At 40.6% G+C, this 19,871-nt stretch overlaps 1 protein-coding gene across 5 annotated transcripts in view; it reads right to left on the bottom strand.

The window, feature by feature from the left end:
* Window positions 1-3,282: 3,282 nt before the first annotated feature.
* The window catches only part of SPIRE1 (spire type actin nucleation factor 1), a 171,743-nt gene continuing 155,154 nt past the window's right edge, over window positions 3,283-19,871 (bottom strand). For all 5 annotated transcript variants that reach the window (XM_056521526.1, XM_056521528.1, XM_056521530.1 and 2 more), the window contains 7 exons: window positions 19,331-19,421; window positions 17,390-17,532; window positions 10,231-10,368; window positions 7,850-7,920; window positions 6,342-6,369; window positions 5,907-6,043; window positions 3,283-5,276 (listed from right to left, as the gene is read on the bottom strand). In XM_056521526.1, coding sequence (XP_056377501.1) covers window positions 5,015-5,276; window positions 5,907-6,043; window positions 6,342-6,369; window positions 7,850-7,920; window positions 10,231-10,368; window positions 17,390-17,532; window positions 19,331-19,421 — 870 coding nt within the window. In that variant the 3' untranslated portion in view covers window positions 3,283-5,014. The remainder of the gene's footprint in view (window positions 5,277-5,906; window positions 6,044-6,341; window positions 6,370-7,849; window positions 7,921-10,230; window positions 10,369-17,389; window positions 17,533-19,330; window positions 19,422-19,871) is intronic.

Raw genomic sequence — 19,871 nt, 5'->3', positions numbered from 1 at the left:
TAAAAATAAATAAAAATAAACATATGTGGTATCGCCGCGTGCGTAAATGTCCGAACTATAAAAATATATCATTAATTAAACCCCACGGTCAATGGCGTACGCGCAAAAAAATTCCAAAGTCCAAAAAAGCGTATTTTGGTCACTTTTTATACCATTAAAAAAATTAATAAAAAGTGATCAAAAAGTCCGATCAAAACAAAAATCATACCGATAAAAACTTCAGATCACAGCGCAAAAAATGAGTCCTCATACTTCCCTGTATGTGGAAAAATAAAAAAGTTATAGGGGTCAGAAGATGACATTTTTAAACGTATACATTTTCCTGCATGTAGTTATGATTTTTTCCAGAAGTGCGACAAAATCAAACCTATATAAGTAGGGTATCATTTTAACCGTATGGACCTACAGAATAATCAGGTGTAATTTTTACCGAAATATGCACTGCGTAGAAACGGAAGCCCCCAAAAAGTTACAAAATGGCGTTTTTTTCCCGATTTTGTCGCATAATGATTTTTTTTTCCGTTTCGCCGTGCATTTTTGGGTAAAATGACTAATGTCACTGCAAAGTAGAATTGGCGACGCAAAAAATAAGCCATAATATGGATTTTTAGGTGGAAAATTGAAAGGGTTATGATTTTTAAAAGGTAAGGAGGAAAAAACGAAAGTGCAAAAACGGAAAAACCCTGAGTCCTTAAGGGGTTAAGGGACGAATCTATCTCCTCCCTGATTACTCTTAAGTTGCTAGCAATTGCAGAGGACTCCAGGGTCATGATAACTTCAATACATGCTACACATATAGACTTTTTATAGGCAGGATCTAACAGCTTCCTACATTTTGAACATTCTTTATTATGGGATTTAGAAGAAGACGTCTCGCTACCCTACAAGACAAAACAATAGCCTGACTTAGCTTGCAGAATACAGTAATGAAATTGAAGTTCTCACCCAGAAGCAGATCCACACCTCCATAGCTGGGCTGGAACTACTCTTCTTGGAGCGTCCACCTCTCTCTGTCAAATGCTCTGACATGCTGGAGGAGTTTTTCAGCAAAACACTGTAGGGCAACAAAGAATGGTCTGCTCAGCTGCTTGCCAGCTGGAACTGTTGCCACTGGATACTGCTGCTGGCTGCTGCGGCTGGAACTGTTGCCCCTGGATACCACTGTTAACTGCTGCAGGTTGGAACTACTGCCCCTGGATACTGCTGGGAAACTGCTGCGCTACCAAAAATTGTTGTGGGCTGGCTGCCTGCTGTCCACAGGGTTCAGGACGCTGTGAATGCCAACAGGGAATCCGAAAGTGGAGGATTCCCGTGCCCCTTTTGAAAGGAGGCCAGAACCGGAAGTAACGCTACACTGCCAGGCTGACGCACATCCGCCGGCGTCACTGCGCAAGCGTTGTTCTGGCCTCAGAGCCAGGAGAGCCGGCAGAGAACGCGCTACTCCACAGCCCTCACCTCTTTACGCCACAATGACCGAGGGAAGGACGGAGATGCAGGGCTATCGGGACCCCCACCAGACCCCCGCAGGACCCACAGATAGGCTTACGACTGCTCCCCCCTGAGGAGACTTCTGCCAGTCAGAGAGCCCAACTACCGGAAGACCTGCAGCCCCTTAGTGAGGTATGGAGACAGCTCCCAGGCCTCCTACTGGAGGACAGGAAACCTGAACTGAGGTGTGGAGAGGCGTGTCCCTATTTTATGTTCCCAGGTTTTCTGTCCTACGGTAGGAGGTCCTCTCCAAGGGTGCCAACATGAGTGATTAGGTAAAATAGTTTTCCACCAGAGTACCCCTTTTAACCCCTTAAGGACCAGGCCCATTTTGGCCTTAAGGACCAGACCAATTTTATTTTTTCAGTTTCGTTTTTCCTCATTGCCTTCTAAAAGTCATAACTCTCTTATATTTCCATCCACAGACCCATATGAGGGCTGTTTTTTTGTGTCACCAATTGTACTTTGTAATTACATCACTTATTTTACCATAAAATGTACGGCGCAACCAAACAAATATTTTTTATGTGGGAAAATTGAAAAGAAAACCTCAATTTAGCAAATTTTGGAAGGTTTTGTTTTCACGCTGTACACTTTCTGGTAAAAATGCCATGTTTTCTTTATTCTGTGGGTCAATATGATTAAAATGATACCCATGATTATATGCTTTTCTATAACTGTACCGCTTAAAAAAAAATCTCAAACCATTATAACCAAATTAGTATGTTTGAAATTGCCCTATTTTGACCACCTATAACTTTCAAATTTTTCCGCATATGGGGCAATATGAGGGCTCATTTTTTGCGCCATGATCTGTAGTTTTTATTAGTACCACTTTTGCTTAGGTTTTACTTTTTATACATTTTTTTGGAATGAAAATGGACAAAAAAGCAACAATTTTGGACTTTAAAAGTTTTTTTTACGTTTACGCCGTTCACCGTAAAGGATAATTAACAATATATTTAAATAGTTCAGACTTTTACGCACATGGCGATACCAAATATCTGTATTAATTATTTTTTTTACGCTTTTTGGGGGGTAAAATGGGAAAACGGACGTTTTACTTTTTTATTGGGGGAGGTGATTTTTCCAATTTTTATGTTACATTTAAAAAAAAAAATTTTTTTTTCTTTTTTTTTTTTACACTTTTTATGTCCCCATAGGGGACTATTCATAGCAATTTGTTGATTGCTAATACTGTTCAGTGCTATGTATAGGACATAGATCTCGGACCAGAGCAGAAGACCCCGGGAGACGGTCGGAGCAAGGTGAGGGGACCTATGGCCGCCATGCTGGATGATCGGATCGCCGCGGCAGTGCTGCGGGCGATCAGATCATCCATTCAAAGTACCGCACTGCCGCAGATGCCGTGATCTGTATTGATCACGGCATCTGAGGGGGTTAATGGCGGACAACCGCGCGATCGCGGATGTCCGCCATTACGGGTGGGTCCCTGACTGCTGATAGCAGCCGGGACCTGCCACGCATGACGCGAGCACCGCTAAGGACCACTTCACCATGACGTACATTTACATCCATTGTCGTTAAGGGGTTAAAGTCCTTGAGGCTGTGCCAGTATGCACAGGTATACATCAGCAATTGACAGGTTACTGACATAGACGTGAAGCGTATTGCTGAATCGGGAGGTAAATGGGCCCTTACAAGTATTTTGCGGTTTTTAACTTTTAGTTATTGACTTTTAATTATTTTTAAAGCAAATGTTACAAAAACAAAAAAAACAAACACAAAGCACATTTAAAATCCCACTTCTAATTGAAGAAATGCACACCGTCATGATTTCAAGGCATTTTATTGTCCTCACAGAAGCACTGCAGATGCTGCTGTGGAGAAATGTACAGGGAGGTAAGAGAGATAACAAGGAACAGATCCATCATGGGATAGAGTTCAGAACATCTACAATCAATGTAGGCTGGAGTCACCACGTGGCAAGGATGGGCAACATTTGGCACTCTAACTGGTTCAGGCTTGCTGGAGTGCCAAAGGAATCGTCAAATGGTATACGCACCTTGTAGGCTACCAGGAGTAAAGCCCAGCAGGCTTCACCTCATGGTAAGCCGACTAAAAGGACATAAAAATAAAAGTGAAGTAAACACTGATCACAAATGTTTACGCTGTTCACCACATGGTGTTCATACAGATTCTACAGCTATAAAATAAATGCCTTAAATAAAATTATTACAAATGAACTATAATTCTGCAGCTTTAACATAATACAGTAAACAATGCAGAAAATGCTAACATGACTAACAGGATGTTAAAATGGACATTATTACAGTCAATGTACATATAAATATACCTCTCATCAAGTCTCAAATCTTCCTGTCTGTATAAGAACACAACCCAGGTATTAATAAATACGGTACAAGTATTTACAAATAAGATTTTCGGTTTTGTGAACGAGAACCTGATAGTACGGTAAATGCGGTAACTAGCGCACTCTGGGATGAACCAGTAACTCTCAGCTGCTCCAGTACAGCTCAATATTTACAACTAGGCAGTTCAGCCCCTTGCCTATCTGTAGTATTGCTACAGTCAACAAATTGTAATCTGTGGCAAATACCAACCAGAGTGTATATATACATATTTCACCAAGCCTACTAAAAGGTAAAATAAGAAATATAAAAGTGATTAGCCATTTGGCAGCTGGTTTGGACCAGTACAGTCTTTGTATTGTACCAATAAAGGTATCACACTTGCCATCATATTGCTATAACGTATTTGTATACTACTAAGAGTAAGCTAGTAGTGTACTCACTGTACAAAAAACGAAATCAGCACAGAAAGGTATCTTCTATTTACTTGCCAAAGGCAACAGTTCCCCATTTTATTTTTTTCTCCAATGTCAGTCAATCCACTATATCCACTGGGGAAAAACTGGTGTGAAGATATATCAGCTTTAACATGATACCCCATTTGGTCTGGGAAGACTTCATTTGGCAAAGAGGAAGAAATAAAAGTGCTGTGGTTCTCCAGCTAGGTACTTCTAAGAGAAAATCACTGGTTACTAGTACCCTATCTCATCAAACGTGAAAATACCTGAAGCTTCAATATCTTAGCATAGGTTCTACTCTTAAGTAGTTCTTCTGCATGAAGACATCGTTCATTGTCATTTTGGCGACAGCTAATTTTAGATAATGATTAGTATGATACAAACATGAAAGGAGACACAATGGAGTAAAAAAAACATAACAGACCCATTTCCATGGAACATTGGGATATGTATTAGTGTCCGTGAGGTAACAGTTCTAGCTTTACCCTCATGGTCCTCTTTCAGGTAGAACATTCTGATCTCCAGCAGAGTCCATGCAATAATGTTTAATCACAAATGGACAAATTCATAAAGGCAATTGTTGCTTTTATCCAGTGCAAAAAAAAAGGCTGCATCAGTTGTGTTGACGCAGAAGGGTCGTGTGCTATTCTGCAGAATTCAAGCTTATACAAGCCATTAAAAGAAATAGGAAGGAAAAAGCAAATGAAAATAAAATCTGTTTAAAAGGCACGAGTCTCAGATCTCATTTATTGTTCTCTCTGTGGGGCGGAATTCAGCAGTTCCAGAAGTAGATGACAAGTAAAAGGACTGCGTCTTCCGTTTTAAGCGGGCCCTCTTGTTAGCAAGCGTCAAGCTGCGGCGACTGGAGCTAATGATATCCGAGATAAACTTTTTGCAGTCCACGCACACTTCCATGGTGCTCCAGTCCTCCATGAGCTCTTTAGGAAACTGAAGCTCATCATCAGATTTGTCTGTAGATTTTGACTTGGAGGCCAACCTACAATGCAAAAACCAAATAACCAATAAATGTTTATGTATGAGTTCCCGATACAAATGATATGATAAATTACATGAGACAACCTTTTACATCTCTCTAAATTAAATGGCATTGGGAGACTGCAATGTACTTGATAAAAGAAACTGGACCACGTGGATGAGTTATGATTATAGATACCATCTAATTTTTTAATAATAAATGTTTACCTTGGGTTTCCTTGGATACCCAGACTATTACATATACAATTCTATTATATACACCATAAAGTATTATTGCTGATGTTACAGCCCCATCATAACCTCATTGGTAATAGCCTACTTATGCACTCCTGGGCCCACAGTTCAACAAACAAAACAAATAGTGTGACTCCACAAGTATTAGATAGCATTGCTATTTCATTAGAAGAAATAAAATATCTACACAGATACATCATACAAATGGAGAAAGGAGTGACCCAATTTACGCTCATGTCTCCTTGCCACAAACAGTTGCTCCTGAGGGCTCCTAATGTCAAGTCTTCTCTAGTGGGCTCCAAATATAACATTGTGTTGACCAAACTAACCAGATCTTTATGGGGGGGGGGTCCCCACAAATATTCTATATTGTTTAATAACCAGATCAGTTACTTACTTAGGTAAAGAACGCAGGGGACGGGGATGACTGGTGGAAGGCTTTTCAGGCCTAAGGAAGCTGTCCCCTCTCTGCAAGGCAGACGGTCCCAGAGAGAAGATAGGGAGCGTAGCATATGGCTTGGAAGGTAATCTCATCTGTTATAACAAATCAACAAATTCATATACAAGTATGGATCATTAAGAACATAACATACATATATGTAATGTGAGAAAAAATGCAAAAAGGTGATAGGCGAATCTGCTTTATTCATTGTCCTATCCAATGAGGCCTCCTCACTGCGGTGTATGGGTAACACAATTTGATCAAAATGTGTGCCAAGGGCCCTTGATTATACATGTAAATATAGCAAGTCAAATAATGCTATTTGAAATACTCCATATAAGCCATGCTCATGTATCAGGGTATGCAGAATATCTACTACTATCTACTTACCTTTTTGCAACACTGAGAACAAACAGGCCTGTAAACACGAAACATAAACAGAGATTAGTCATATTGGCTGGAGTATTCCAGCTGGAGAATCTACCATCACTTTCACATAGGCCTAGTATTTAACCCCTTAAGGACGCAGGACGTAAATGTACGTCCTGGTGCGGTGGTACTTAACGCACCAGGACGTACATTTACGTCCTGTGCATAACCGCGGGCATCGGAGCGATGCCCGTGTCATGCGTGGCTGATCCCGGCTGCTGATCGCAGCCAGGGACCCGCCGGCAATGGCCGACGCCCGCGATCAATACAGATCCCGGCATCTGCGGCAGTGCGCGATTTGAATGAATGATCGGATCGCCCGCATCGCTGCTGCGGGATCCGATCATTCAGAACGCCACACGGAGGTCCCCTCTCCTTCCTCCGTGCTGCTCCCGGCGTCTCCTGCTCTGGTCTGTGATCGAGCAGACCAGAGCAGAAGATAGCCGATAACACTGATCTGTTCTATGTCCTATACATAGAACAGATCAGTATTAGCAATCATGGTATTGCTATGAATAGTCCCCAATAGTAAAAATATGTAAAAGTAAAAAAAAAGTGAAAAATCCCCTCCCCCAATAAAAAAGTTAAACGTCCGTTTTTTCCTATTGTACCCCCAAAAAGGGTAAAATTTTTTTTATAGACATATTTGGTATCGCCGCGTGCGTAAATGTCCGAACTATTAAAATAAAATGTTAATGATCCCGTACGGTGAACGGCGTGAACGGAAAAAAAAAAAAGTCCAAAATTCCTACTTTTTTAATACATTTTATTAAAAAAAAAATTATAAAAAATGTATTAAAAGTTTTTTATATGCAAATGTGGTATAAAAAAAAAGTACAGATCATGGCGCAAAAAATGAGCCCCCATACCGCCGCTTATACGGAAAAATAAAAAAGTTAGAGGTCATCAAAATAAAGGGATTATAAACATACTAATTTGGTTAAAAAGTTTGTGATTTTTTTTAAGCACAACAATAATAGAAAAGTATGTAATAATGGGTATCATTTTAATCGTATTGACCCTCAGAATAAAGAACACACATCATTTTTACCATAAATTGTACGGCGTGAAAACGAAACCTTCCAAAATTAGCAAAATTACGTTTTTCGTTTTAATTTCCCCACAAAAATAGTGTTTTTTGGTTGCGCCATACATTTTATGATATAATGAGTTATGTCATTACAAAGGACAACTGGTCGCGCAAAAAACAAGCCCTCATACTAGTCTGTGCATGAAAATATAAAAGAGTTATGATTTTTAGAAGGCGAGGAGGAAAAAATGAAAACGTAAAAATTAAATTGTCTGAGTCCTTAAGGCCAAAATGGGCTGAGTCCTTAAGGGGTTAATTACTTGCTAACACAAACCATAAAACTCAATATAATATAAATTCACATAGATCATTTTATGAAAACGTTTAAAACATTCCAGTATAATACAAGCAAAAACAAACAAAAACAAAGTATACATACCTTTTACAGAATTGACAAGTATAAGACCACGTAAATAGGGAAAACCTTTTTGTTCGACAGCACAAACAAAGCTATAAAAAAAAAGGGGAAAAACAAACATCCTTTAGAGGTGACATCAAAAACAGTATTATCTTGGCTGCAACTTGTCAGCAGTAAGGAGTATCAGTATTAAATAAAGTCATTATCAACAGCGCAGTAGGAAGATAACAATTAATGTAATGTAATGTGATGTGGCAAATAGGGAGGTGTGACAAACGGGGGGGGGGGTGTTTAGAGATTTGGCAAATGGGGTGATGTGACATGGGAGGAGAATGTGATATGATAGAGGTGAGGGGAGAATGTGACATGGGGGGGGGGGGTCGCTGAGGGGGGCAGATGTGTTTCCGTGGGTGGGGCGTGCCGATATAGCATCTCGCCACGAGCGCTCACTGATATGCAAGAGAGGCAGTGGAGAGAAGTGCTACTTACCCCTCCGACCTCCGCGCACTATGACCTGACGCTGTATGCAGCACAGGCTGTTGGAGGCCAGCAGGGAAGGTGATCACTACTTCTGTTACAAACTGGCAATAAATTGTGTAATACAGATTTGTCCTTGTAGTCTTATTAACAAGATACATTTTATTTGCATTTATATGTTTATATCTGTATGTGTGGTTTAAGGGGAGGTGGGGGGGGGGGGGCATGCAGATTCTTTGCACAGGGGCCCTCTGCTGTCTGGGTCCACCCACATACTCACTTGTTGGACAATTAAAAAAGAAGCTGTTAGAAAAGGCCACTACACTATTAATAACAAATATACAGAAAGGACAAGTATGAAGTGAGACGATTAAGGCCAATATAGGTCTTGAGATAATACCTAAACTTGATACTGAAAGTATATTATTAGGCAGAAACATGAAAAATAAGGAAAGATTCTCGATACATAATCGACTTCTATCCCCAATGAGCTTTTCCACTGACATACAAGGTTCACAACTTGGAGCTCGTTCACATTGCTTTCTTGCTCTGGTATATAAAGCTATGTTGGAATGACAGGAGTTTAGCGGAGCAAAAATAATGCATGCACTATTTTATTCTCCGGCAAAATGCAGGATCCCAGATGGACCCTATTCAAGTCAATAGGATCCATTGGGACCTGGTGGTGTCAGTTGTGTTCTTACCGTCTTGAGGCCATTCAGCATGAAAAAAAAAAAAAAAGTACAGAACACAATGGCTATGTGAACCTAGCCTTAATAGTCAGGGTAGAAGTCTCTTGTCTTCCAGCTACTCGGGCAACTTTTTCGCTTCCACAATGCTATGGTTTTTATCAAAACTCCTCAGGATGAAGTCAAATGTGCTTTGCCTTTTGCAGTGGTAGCGGATTTATCAATGTAACAATTTTAAATGGTAAGAAATCTTTGCGCAATCCCACAAATTTTTGCGCACTCTCACTCCAGCCCAGACCAAACCACACTTTGAAACTTACTTAGATCTAAACTATTTAGCCATTTATGATGAATGGGTGTCTTTTTGATAAATATGGGGAAAGTATACATGATGTAAGCACAGGAAAACTTGATTTACATATAAAATGATAAATTCTCCCCCAATACCACTACAGCATAGTTGTCATTCTGGATCTCATCGGCAGAAACTCTTTTATTAGACATCTAACTTTCTAAATTAGAGGATACATGACTGGCAGAAATCAGATATACTTTGGCAGATCTATTCTAATTATGGTATGATATACCAACATTCTAATTTCGATATAGTGTGGATATACACAGCAGTTACTTTTATTGGATCACAGCCACTCAAGAGAAAGTTCAGGGAGAATCATAAAACATTAAAAAGGTAGGTAAACTACGATCAGTAGTCAGTAGGCCCTATGAAGATTAGTTGAACCTGCCAATAATTATCTGAATGTGTTATTCTAAGAAGATACAAATTACAGGAAGGCATGTCCAAAGTTGTTTTATCTTTTAATACACTGTACTTGTACTTTAAAACCGTAAACCCCTGTGTGAGCCAAGTGCACTCACCCTTCCCCCAGAAAATGTGTAGTGACCCTTTCCTCATCCATGCTGACCCCCGCTACTCTGCAGGCTCTCCTCAATACACCTACCCCCCCCCCCCCCTTCGGACCCCCAGTGACATACATTTCATCAGCTCAGGGGGCTTGACTTCATGCTGAGCCTTGTGAGCCTATCTGTTGGCCCCAAAAGGAAGGGGAAGCCAGCAGGGGTGACACGGAGCAGGAAGAGACAGTCCTACACAGCTTCCAGGAGGAGGGCAAAATACTGGGTCTAGTTATTATAATACAAGTTTATTATAACGTTAAGCATGGGACTTTACATCAACTTATTACAACATACATACTAAAAGTTTTTTCTTCTTACCTTTCCTTTCTTTAGGGCGGTGTAGACGTCTTTATATTGCTGATACTTCTCCAGCTCAGCCTTCACCAAGACTTGACGTATGTGCATTACTTCCTCAACAGTAAGAGCCAGACACTCTACAGGATAACAGAACTCCTCCTGAAATTAAACACTTTGGATTAGCAAGCAAACCGTTCCTAAAACTATGAATACCAACAACCAAGCACCTCTGTTAGTAATTGGAAGATAGAGATGTACTGACTGGATACACCTGGGTGCAAAAAAAAAAAAAAGTGAACGTAAAAAGCCTTAATTGAAAAAGACTAAGATAGCTCCTCTGTAACAACAGATGACAACATGGTCTTTTTTGCCTTTAATTTATCAACATCATCAATTTTGGTTGTATCAGTAGAACGTTTGGTTATATACAGTACATATAGTGTCAGAGTAGTTAGAGGAGTGTTAGTAAATGATTAGAGATGGAGATTCTTATGCTGTGGTGTGAGTATTGGCTGCCTATGTTTATACATTGGAGATTATGTTTTGTAATAAAAATGTATCGTACATCTTATAAACAACACAGTAAACGCCAAACCCACCACAGAATAAACGTATCTCCTTGTAAACAACAAGCAGGCAAAATCATTCCAAAGGTCTACATTAAAGGCAGAATGTGAGAAATCAATAGCTTTTATAGAGCATTATGATAAATTATCAATAAATACAGATTCTTTAGTTCTGTAGATTCACAAATAAACCTGTGATGGGGGTTATTACAAATCTTTCCCAGACTCCTGAATAGCAAATCTGTCTAATATAAAGCAATATATCTCCTCTTGTATATCATGGCTTGGAAGATTTGCTATTTTTGAGTTCAGGAAAACCTTACAGCTTTAGGGTTGTGCCAACTTGGCACTACAGATAAACAAGGACCATTATCTACGAGAAATTTTTTAGATGGAAATGATTTTTATTTCATAATTTTTAAAAGTTTCATTTCATATCTGCCTTTAGATTAGACAATTTAATTTCATAGGTAACACCAAGAAAACATTAGCATTTGGAAATAAAATAAAAAAGTTTAGTTCCTAGAAGATGAATTCTTTCCCAAGTAGTAAACATTAACTCTTACTGTGCTGGATGCCCCTTAAACAAGTATATCAACCAGTACCATATGAGTTAATATGCAGAATAATATCACCCGGTCTTCCTATAAATGACTTAAAAGCTTTATATATTATAAAAAAAAAAAAAAAAGACATACCCCCTTGGGTACATCCGTGACCTGGAGACTAACCTGCTTTCAGGAGAAACCATATTTGTGAGAAGGTATACATGAATTTATGTAAATCACTTGAAATATGATTTTTAATTAATACTACTGCTATGTGTATGTTTTATACTTTCTTTTTTTCCCATTGGAAAGCAAAGTTCATGATCTTGCACAAAAATATAAAATTTTAACACTAAACAGAAAATAAATAAAATATATTGAAAACAAACTGTATAATTTAACGTGGCAGATGATTATTGTTTATTTAGTGATTCATTAATTAAAAAGCAAAATTAGTTTTTATGCCCCTGTTCTCCAAAAAGGGAAGGTAAGGAATTATATGTCTTACCTAGGAAGTGGAACTTCTGAATGTATATATTGGGGCCTACTTGATTTTAGCATCTTAAGACATGTTATCCCCTATCCAGCGGCGGGACACCCACAATCTACGTGCAGCACCAGACATTCAAAACAGTGTGTTTAGAACCCTGAGTTCCTGCAGCGTGAATGGAGGGGGCGTGATGTGCCGGAACGAGGGGGCTTGGCATCACAGGCATCATACCCCCTTCCATAGACAGAAATGGATTGCGACGTCACGTCTCCTGCCGCGGGAACCCAGCACTCTAAACATACTGTTTAGAATGCCGGGTGATGCACAGAGATCACGGGGGTCCCAGCAGCGGGAGCCACCGCGATCAGACATCTTATCCCCTTATCCCTAATTTTAAAAACTTTTGATGTGTCAGTGACATCAATAGATCAGAGTCAGTCACATACCTTAGGTTTTAATCAGTGGGGGTCTGAGAGCGCCCACCCAATTGCTTAAAAATGCAGAAGCACTTGGAGCACTGTGCCCCTCCATCTCTGATCGGCTTTCCTTAGAGTCGAGCAGGGGTGTATGGATTTGTAGAAAGTCTTGCAGCTGGTGGCCTCAACACTCAGAACCCCTCCCATCAAAACTTCTGACATTTCATTATAAAACAAACATTTTAGAATGAAGAGGACCTGTCATCTCTCTCTGTCAGCCTAAGGTGTGCACCAACACAGTCTGAAATATTAGCACTCATAGGACAGAGTCCGGGTGTTAAAGGGGTACTCCGGCGCTTAGACATCTTATTCCCTATCCAAAGGATAGGGGATAAGATGTCTGATGGCGGACACACGCCACACCCCGTTTAAAATCAGCCCCCGTCGCGTGTTCGCTCCGGATCTGATTACTGCCGATCACGGGGCCGGACCGCTGTGACGTCAAGGCTCCGCCCCGTGTGATGTCACGCCCCCTAGATGCAAGCCTATGGGAGGGGCGTGACGGCTGTCACAACGTCACAACGCTCCGGCCCCGTGATCGACAGTTATCAGACCCGGAGCGAACACGCTCCGGGGACTGATTTTAAACGGGGTGTGGCATGCAAGATAACGGGGGGGCCCCAGTGGCGGGACTCCCACGATCAAGCATCTTATCCCCTATCCTTTGGATAGGGAATAAGATGTCTAAGTGCTGGAGTACCCCTTTAAGGATTATATTCATATACATGGAGAACGGTAACACCGAGTTGTCAGTTAGTTCATATATTTCAAGGTAGAATACAAGAGGAAGCATTGTGTAATATATGTAATTTAATTTAAAATGTTTAGTGTGGTAACACGTTAAATATTGATAAAATGCTAATGTTTATCTGAATCAAAAAGAGAAGAAAAGTAGTAAGGACAGCCCAAACTTTATGCAACATCACTTTTTACTGAACTTCATTTAGCCATCTATAACAGACTGGAGTAGGGTCCGAGTCTTATAAATGTACATTGAAGGCTCACAAAATATGCAGGATGATGTTGCTTTATCAGTTTGCTGTCCTTCTCAACACAATTTCTAATTTCTTAATATGATTAGAAAAAAAATAAAAAAATAAAAATCACATATAGATTTATTCCCACTGCAAAATCATTCGGATGGGAGGTGCGGATGCTGCAGCGAGTCAAGCGACACAGCCCATGTACCGCTCCTACTCAGGAGGAAGTGATCAATTCAGATCCAAACTGAAGATGAAAGAGGCAAACCTGGGGGGCTCTCCACCTGCCGGCATAAGCTTTCTCAAACAGATAAAACATAGCCCCTGCCGCCCCAAACATGGCTGCTTCAAAAGGATGAGACCCCAACATAGAAGCTGTGTGTATGGTAGAAAATGGTCGAAAAGCCATCCTTGGAAAGAAACTGGTTATCCTAGGTACCTGGATAACAAATAGGGAGGAGAGTGAAGGACATGTTTCCCCAATGACTGCTTCAGCTTGTGGTATCAGTCCTGTATGTGATCTGTAAATTTACTTGCCGGCATAAGCCTACTAAATATTCTGTTATGTGAACAGAATCATTCTGAAAACAACAATGTGAAGCACGGCATTGCATTGTTTTGTTTACAAAAATTCTCCAGGCATGCATATACTAAATGTATAGCCTAGAGTTCTCACCCTCTAAGCTTAAAGGGGAACTCCGCCCCTAGGTATCTTATCCCCTATCCAAAGGATAGGGGCTAAGAGGTGTGATCGTGGGGGTGCTGCCGCTGGGGACCTTCACGATCTCCCCTGCTGCACCCAGCATTTCTTTAGAGTGTCAGGTACAGTGCCGGAGGCTCGTGACGTCATGGCCACACACCCTCAATGCAAGTCTATGGGAGGGGGCGTGACAGCCGTCACGCCCCCTCCCATAGACTTGCATTGAGGGGGCATGGTCGTGACATCAACAGCCTCCGCCCAACATGGCCAGTCATCCGGCACGACGCGAAGTTCGCTCCGTGCACCATAAGTCTGGGGTGCCGCAGCCGAGATCGCGGGGGTCTCCCGCGATCAGACATCTTTGGATCGGGGATAAGATGTCTAGGAGCGGCGTACCCCTTTAAAGAACAGGTCCAGTGCATGCTAAAAGTGAATGTCCAGATTTCGTTTTATCAGTCACTTTGTTGTCATAACACTCCACATAAAACAACATTATATTGTCAATTAGGAACAACAGGTTAGTTGTTAAATAATCAAGATAATATACATTTTAAAAAAAAATAATGTTCTTTCAGGTTTTAAAAAGCTTGAATAGCACAAATGACATGCCCTCTAGTGACTACAGCAGTTTTTCTTAACAAGCGTGCTTTCAGCTTTAGCAAAACTACAACTTCCAGCATGCCCAGAAAACCAAAGGCTGTCCAGGAATGCTGGGAGTTGAAGTTTTCCAACAGCAACACACTGGTTGGAAAACAATGGACTAGAGGGTAGTGCCAACTTCAGTAACACACTGTGTACACTAGAGGGCAACAAGGTACTGCACGGTCAGCAAACACATGGATATTATATTCCTGTTAAGGCTCTAACGTTATTCTATAAAATAAACATGGTAAGCTACGTATTTTAACAACAACAGAAATACCTGCCCTCAGAAATATACGAAAGGTCAAACTTATAACCCAAAGGGTCTATTCACATCGCAGAATTTCCACTTGCGGAATTCCACCTCAAATTAAAGGCTCTGTTTGTGACAGAACTGAAAGAATCAGTGTTACGGGGGGCTTAAAAAAAATTGAGTGTCGCATTTTATCATGAGCTGAATATCACTTCAATCAAAACTACATTGGCCAATGCCAGAACTTTTGTCTGGTGGGTGTGGTTTTAACAATAAAGATGACACTAAGGCTATGTTCACACAAAGGAATTTCCGCATGGAATTCCGCATGGACATTCTGCAGCAGCAGAGTCCCATTGATTTCAATGGGATACTGCTGCACTGCTTACATGGCTGAATTTCTGTGCCGGATATTTCTGGTGCGGAAATTCAGATGCCGCCCTTCACAAAAGAATAGTAAGTAGGGGAGAGATTAGCCGGTCGGCACTGCTATATTCCGTACTCCCTTTTCACTGCCGGATGTAGTCTACCTCAGGTGGGATTGGTGGTGCTCAATTTCATAGAAAAACAGTTCCCATCGTAAATGTGCATATGAAGAAGTAAGAAATGGCACTCACCCATCTCTTTATTGTATCAAAAAGTGCAGGTTTAAAATCGGCATATTCACCTAGTGAGGTGCGGGCGCCGGTGTGTGCGTTTACAGGTGACAATTGTTTCATTTGGATTGAGCTTCAACAGACCCTCCCAGACTGGCGTCCGCACCTCACTAGGTGAATATGCCGATTGAAAGGCATTTAAGCCCAAGAAGGAGCAACAAAAGTACAAACTTGGATTTATTGTTTATGATTTCATATTATTTCCTCAGCAATGAGCGATCCCGTAAATATTTTTCCTACTTAATCTGGAAAAGCACATAGGGGGATATTTATCATTGCTTTTAGAGCATTTCTTTTGTCTATGTTTTGGCGCAGTTCAGGCATATCAAGCAGCATAATTAGGGACTTTTATGCTTCTTTTGATATAGACAGTTTCACTCTTTTTGTCTACCCGTAGAACTTTTTCTTTTTGACCATGAAGTGATCACGTATTTATCATTTGCGATTTTTGTCAAGAGTTGCTATTTTGTGGGCAAAGGTACTTTTTTTTTTTTTTAGGCGCAAAGCTACACCACCTACCAATAGGCGTGAGAATCACTTCTACCTTCATTCATTCAACCTTTAACCTCTTGTGGATGACAGCGTCCCAAACCCCTTCTATGATACGCACTCAGGAGCTGAGCACAGGTCATAGCTGGTTGTTCCTGGCCGCTATCTGCCACCAGGACCCATCTCTAATGCCAGACATCACCGATCACGGTGATGCCCAGCTTAACCCCTTAGACACCGCAATCAAATTTGATTGCAGCATCTAAAATGCAAATAAAAATGTCCCGGCAGCTCTGTGAAAGTAAAAACACCTAACCTGCCAAATTCAGGACCCAGGGAAGTGTCTACTTCCCTCCCTCACAAGTGTCTAGATAAAGTGTATGTGATAGAGCTTTTCCCACCACAGCAAAGCTGCGCAAAATTCATCATCCTGCTGCACCTTCTTGACAAATAAGATGCACTCTAGTCAAACCCACCACCCAAATAAACGTGGTAAAATAGCTTTACTGTAGACACTTTGATAAATCTGGGCCATACTGTTCATGAAATGTCCCTCAAATGAATGAAAGGACATTTTAATAAAGCTAAAATGTTTTGGGTCACATCATAAAGTTATGTAATTGCTAAGAAGTAAAACGTTGTAGCCAAAGTCATGTTTTAGTGATGAATAAAATGATATGGTCAAGTTTAGGTTGTGCTTTCTGTTCACAATCATTTTGGTGTTTAGTGTTCCCTTAAAGGAGAACTCCAGAAAAAACTAACATTCCCTATCCACAGGTCCGACCACGATCTCTAGAATGGGACCTGGCTCTCAGTGAGGATAGGGGATAAGTTAGTTTGGGCTGGAGTACTCCTTTAAGTGTCCTTGGATCCACATTTTTAATTTAATTTGTGTTCCTACTAGTCAAAGAGCAACAATGCTGTGACTGCTGAGGAGCAACTACAGGAGCTTACACTGCTATCTGGAAAGGAAAGCCAGTGCTTTGCAATTTCTTTAACAGCAGGCAGATTTTAACATTTTGGTAATACTCATAACCATAAGTAAAAGGTGTGGTCTCCACACACATTCCCAAAAAGTCTATGGGTCACATTATTTAACATTAATTATTATACAAATCCATTCACACAAAGTATTTTGTTCCAATTTGGTCAGTCTTTGGTCCCCATTTTGGAGTGGAGCCATCTGGGATTTGGACCCACTCCTGGTTTTCACCACAAAAAAACCTCTAAAATAAGGATAAAATATAAACAAAAATAGTACAAGTGAAGCCAATTATAAAATTCCTGGCATTATATTGTCTTTTTTTCTCCCCTAAACATATGTTTATAAACCTATGTCGCGTAAAACATTCTAGCAAGCATAGAATGAGGTTTGCCTACCAAAGATCTAGAGCTTTGTCGAGATGGAGGAAGAAAACTCCGCACATTGGTAGGAGTCTCTTTTTCTATTGAGTGACGCCTCTGTGGAGTCTGCCGTCTCTCGGGCTGAGGTGTAGAGGAGATAGGCAAGAACCTTGGAGGTGCTGAGGATAAAATAAAAAGGTATGTAAGATATGTCACATGGTCACTGTTTCAAACAACTTACCTCCATTTCATAGTCTGTGTTCTGTAACATATTTGTAAATAGCTTAATCTATCAGAAATGACTCCTTAACCTAAAAACTAAGTGTAAGTTCTGCCTCTGAGGGGGGTTCACTTTACTGCAATCTTCTGTTCAACATCAGTTGAAGCCAATTCAATGTGTACCTGCAAACTGGGGGTCCTCCTTGTCCTTGAAAGGTAAATAGATGCATTCTTCTCACGTCAGCAAGAGCAGTTCAATGCTTAGTGTAACAACTCCCTTTCTGTGCTGCTTTTTTTTTTTTCTTTTCGACTCACCTTGCTAACCCAATACATCAGTAACCCCTTCTCCTTCCACATGCTATCTATAATCTATAGTAGTGTTCAATGTCATAGTGTAGTAGTAATGACTAGGTGCTGTGACTGGCCAGACAACTAAGCAGAAGAAAGAACCTGAGTACGTACTGCTGGAAACCATCCCAGCTCTGGTCCCTCACCTGAAATGGAGAGAATGAGAAATCGTTGTGCAACATGGAGAGGACTCTAAGGGGCTCAATAACAGCATTGACAGCCCAAAATCACCTTGTCACTACTAACATGGGTTAATATAACAAAACAACATTTTTTAAAACCTTTTGAAAGGACAGGTATGTTTTAAATGGTGATGCCGACTATCCTGACCGTAGCTAAAATTCTCCTATTTCTTGCAGAGTAATTTAGCCGGTTTATGCTGAATTTAGCCAAAACAATAAACGTGAATTACATTGATTATCTACAATGGTCCCCGTCATAGGGTAGGATCGAGTAGACAGCAAGCGAACAGTAGGTTCTTAAGTGTTAGAAAAAAAAAGGAATGAGTAAGTAGATGCAGACTAGATGACTGTGTAAGAAAATCTCCAAAATTGGTGGCCTGGTAGAGTTCCCCCAATATTTTGTACTTAGTACCTACCAAAAGTGGTCTAAGAAAGAATAACTAGTGAACCAGTGACAAGTTAGTGGACACCCAAAATGTATCAATGCATCAGGAATGAGTTGAAAATTAGCAATCCCAAAAAAGAGCTGCTGTAAGACAAATTACCGTAAAGATTTACTGCACTGCATCTTTCTACATATGCAGCTGCACAGCTGAAGACTGGCCAGGGCACTAATGCCAACCCATGTCCACCTCCAACAGCACCTACAAAGGGCACAGCAGTATCACAACTGGAGATAGGAGCAATGGAAAAAGGTGACATGGTCTGACAAATAACATTTTCTTTTACATGTGACTGGCGGGGTCATGTGCATCGCGTAACAGTTCATAAGTTTGTAAAAAGACCCACTAGAATCCATAACCTGTAATGTTATTATTCTCCAAAAAGGCATCCAGACCCCTTTTAAATTCTTTTACAGAGTTCACCATGTACCTAGAGAAGAGATAGCATCAGGATGTACCATGGGAAAAGATTTCCCCAAATCTGTGTCCTAATGAGATCTGTAGAGATGTACTGACAAACCAGTCTGATCTATGGAGGACCTACCTCAATTTACAGGTCTGAGCTATTAATGTATTGGAGCCAGACATCACAAGACAACTTTATAGGTCTCGCGCAGTCAATACCTCAATGGTTCAGAGTTGTTTTGTGGGCACGAGGAAGACCTATACAATGTTAGGCAGGTGGTTTTTATGTTCTGGCAGATCAGTGTACAATCCCTTTATCATGCAGATCCTAGATTTTAGTGGTAAGAGTCTTTTTGTTTTCTGTTACATTAGTTACTCACTTTTCCTCCCAGAAGCAGTTGCTGGAGACAAATCTTCAGGCTGGAAAGTGGACACGCTACTGCTGCTTGAGGACTTGTGTACTGTATCCTCCTGAGTGAAGAAATAGGAAGTTACCAATCACTATTTACCGTACATTTTTCAGCGTAGCACCATATACACTTATTATTGGTATTTATCTACAGTCTTGACTATGTCTCCTGGCACAGACTCTTCCCATCACACAGCATAGTTGTATAGACTGCAGCTATGGCTTTTTACAGCCTGACCTAGTAAATAGAAATTAATAAACACTAATCTCCTTTTAGTTAATCTATAATCCTGTTGCACGATTCACACACCAGCAAACCAAGCATTTATGGTAAGGAAACCTTTCTGATTAACCAACAGTAATCATGGAGGAACTCTTAATCTGCCAGCACACTACACGCAGGACTGCTTTTAAGTATACCATATGAAAGTGGGCATTTAATCCCTTAGGAACGCAGACAATTTTAAATGTATTATTTAAATGATTAAAGAGTGCCTGTAAGCAAACAAAAC

Source organism: Hyla sarda, chromosome 5, assembly GCF_029499605.1.
Source record: "Hyla sarda isolate aHylSar1 chromosome 5, aHylSar1.hap1, whole genome shotgun sequence".
Taxonomy (NCBI): Eukaryota; Metazoa; Chordata; class Amphibia; order Anura; family Hylidae; genus Hyla; species Hyla sarda.
This window is presented reverse-complemented; position numbering and strand designations above follow the sequence as displayed.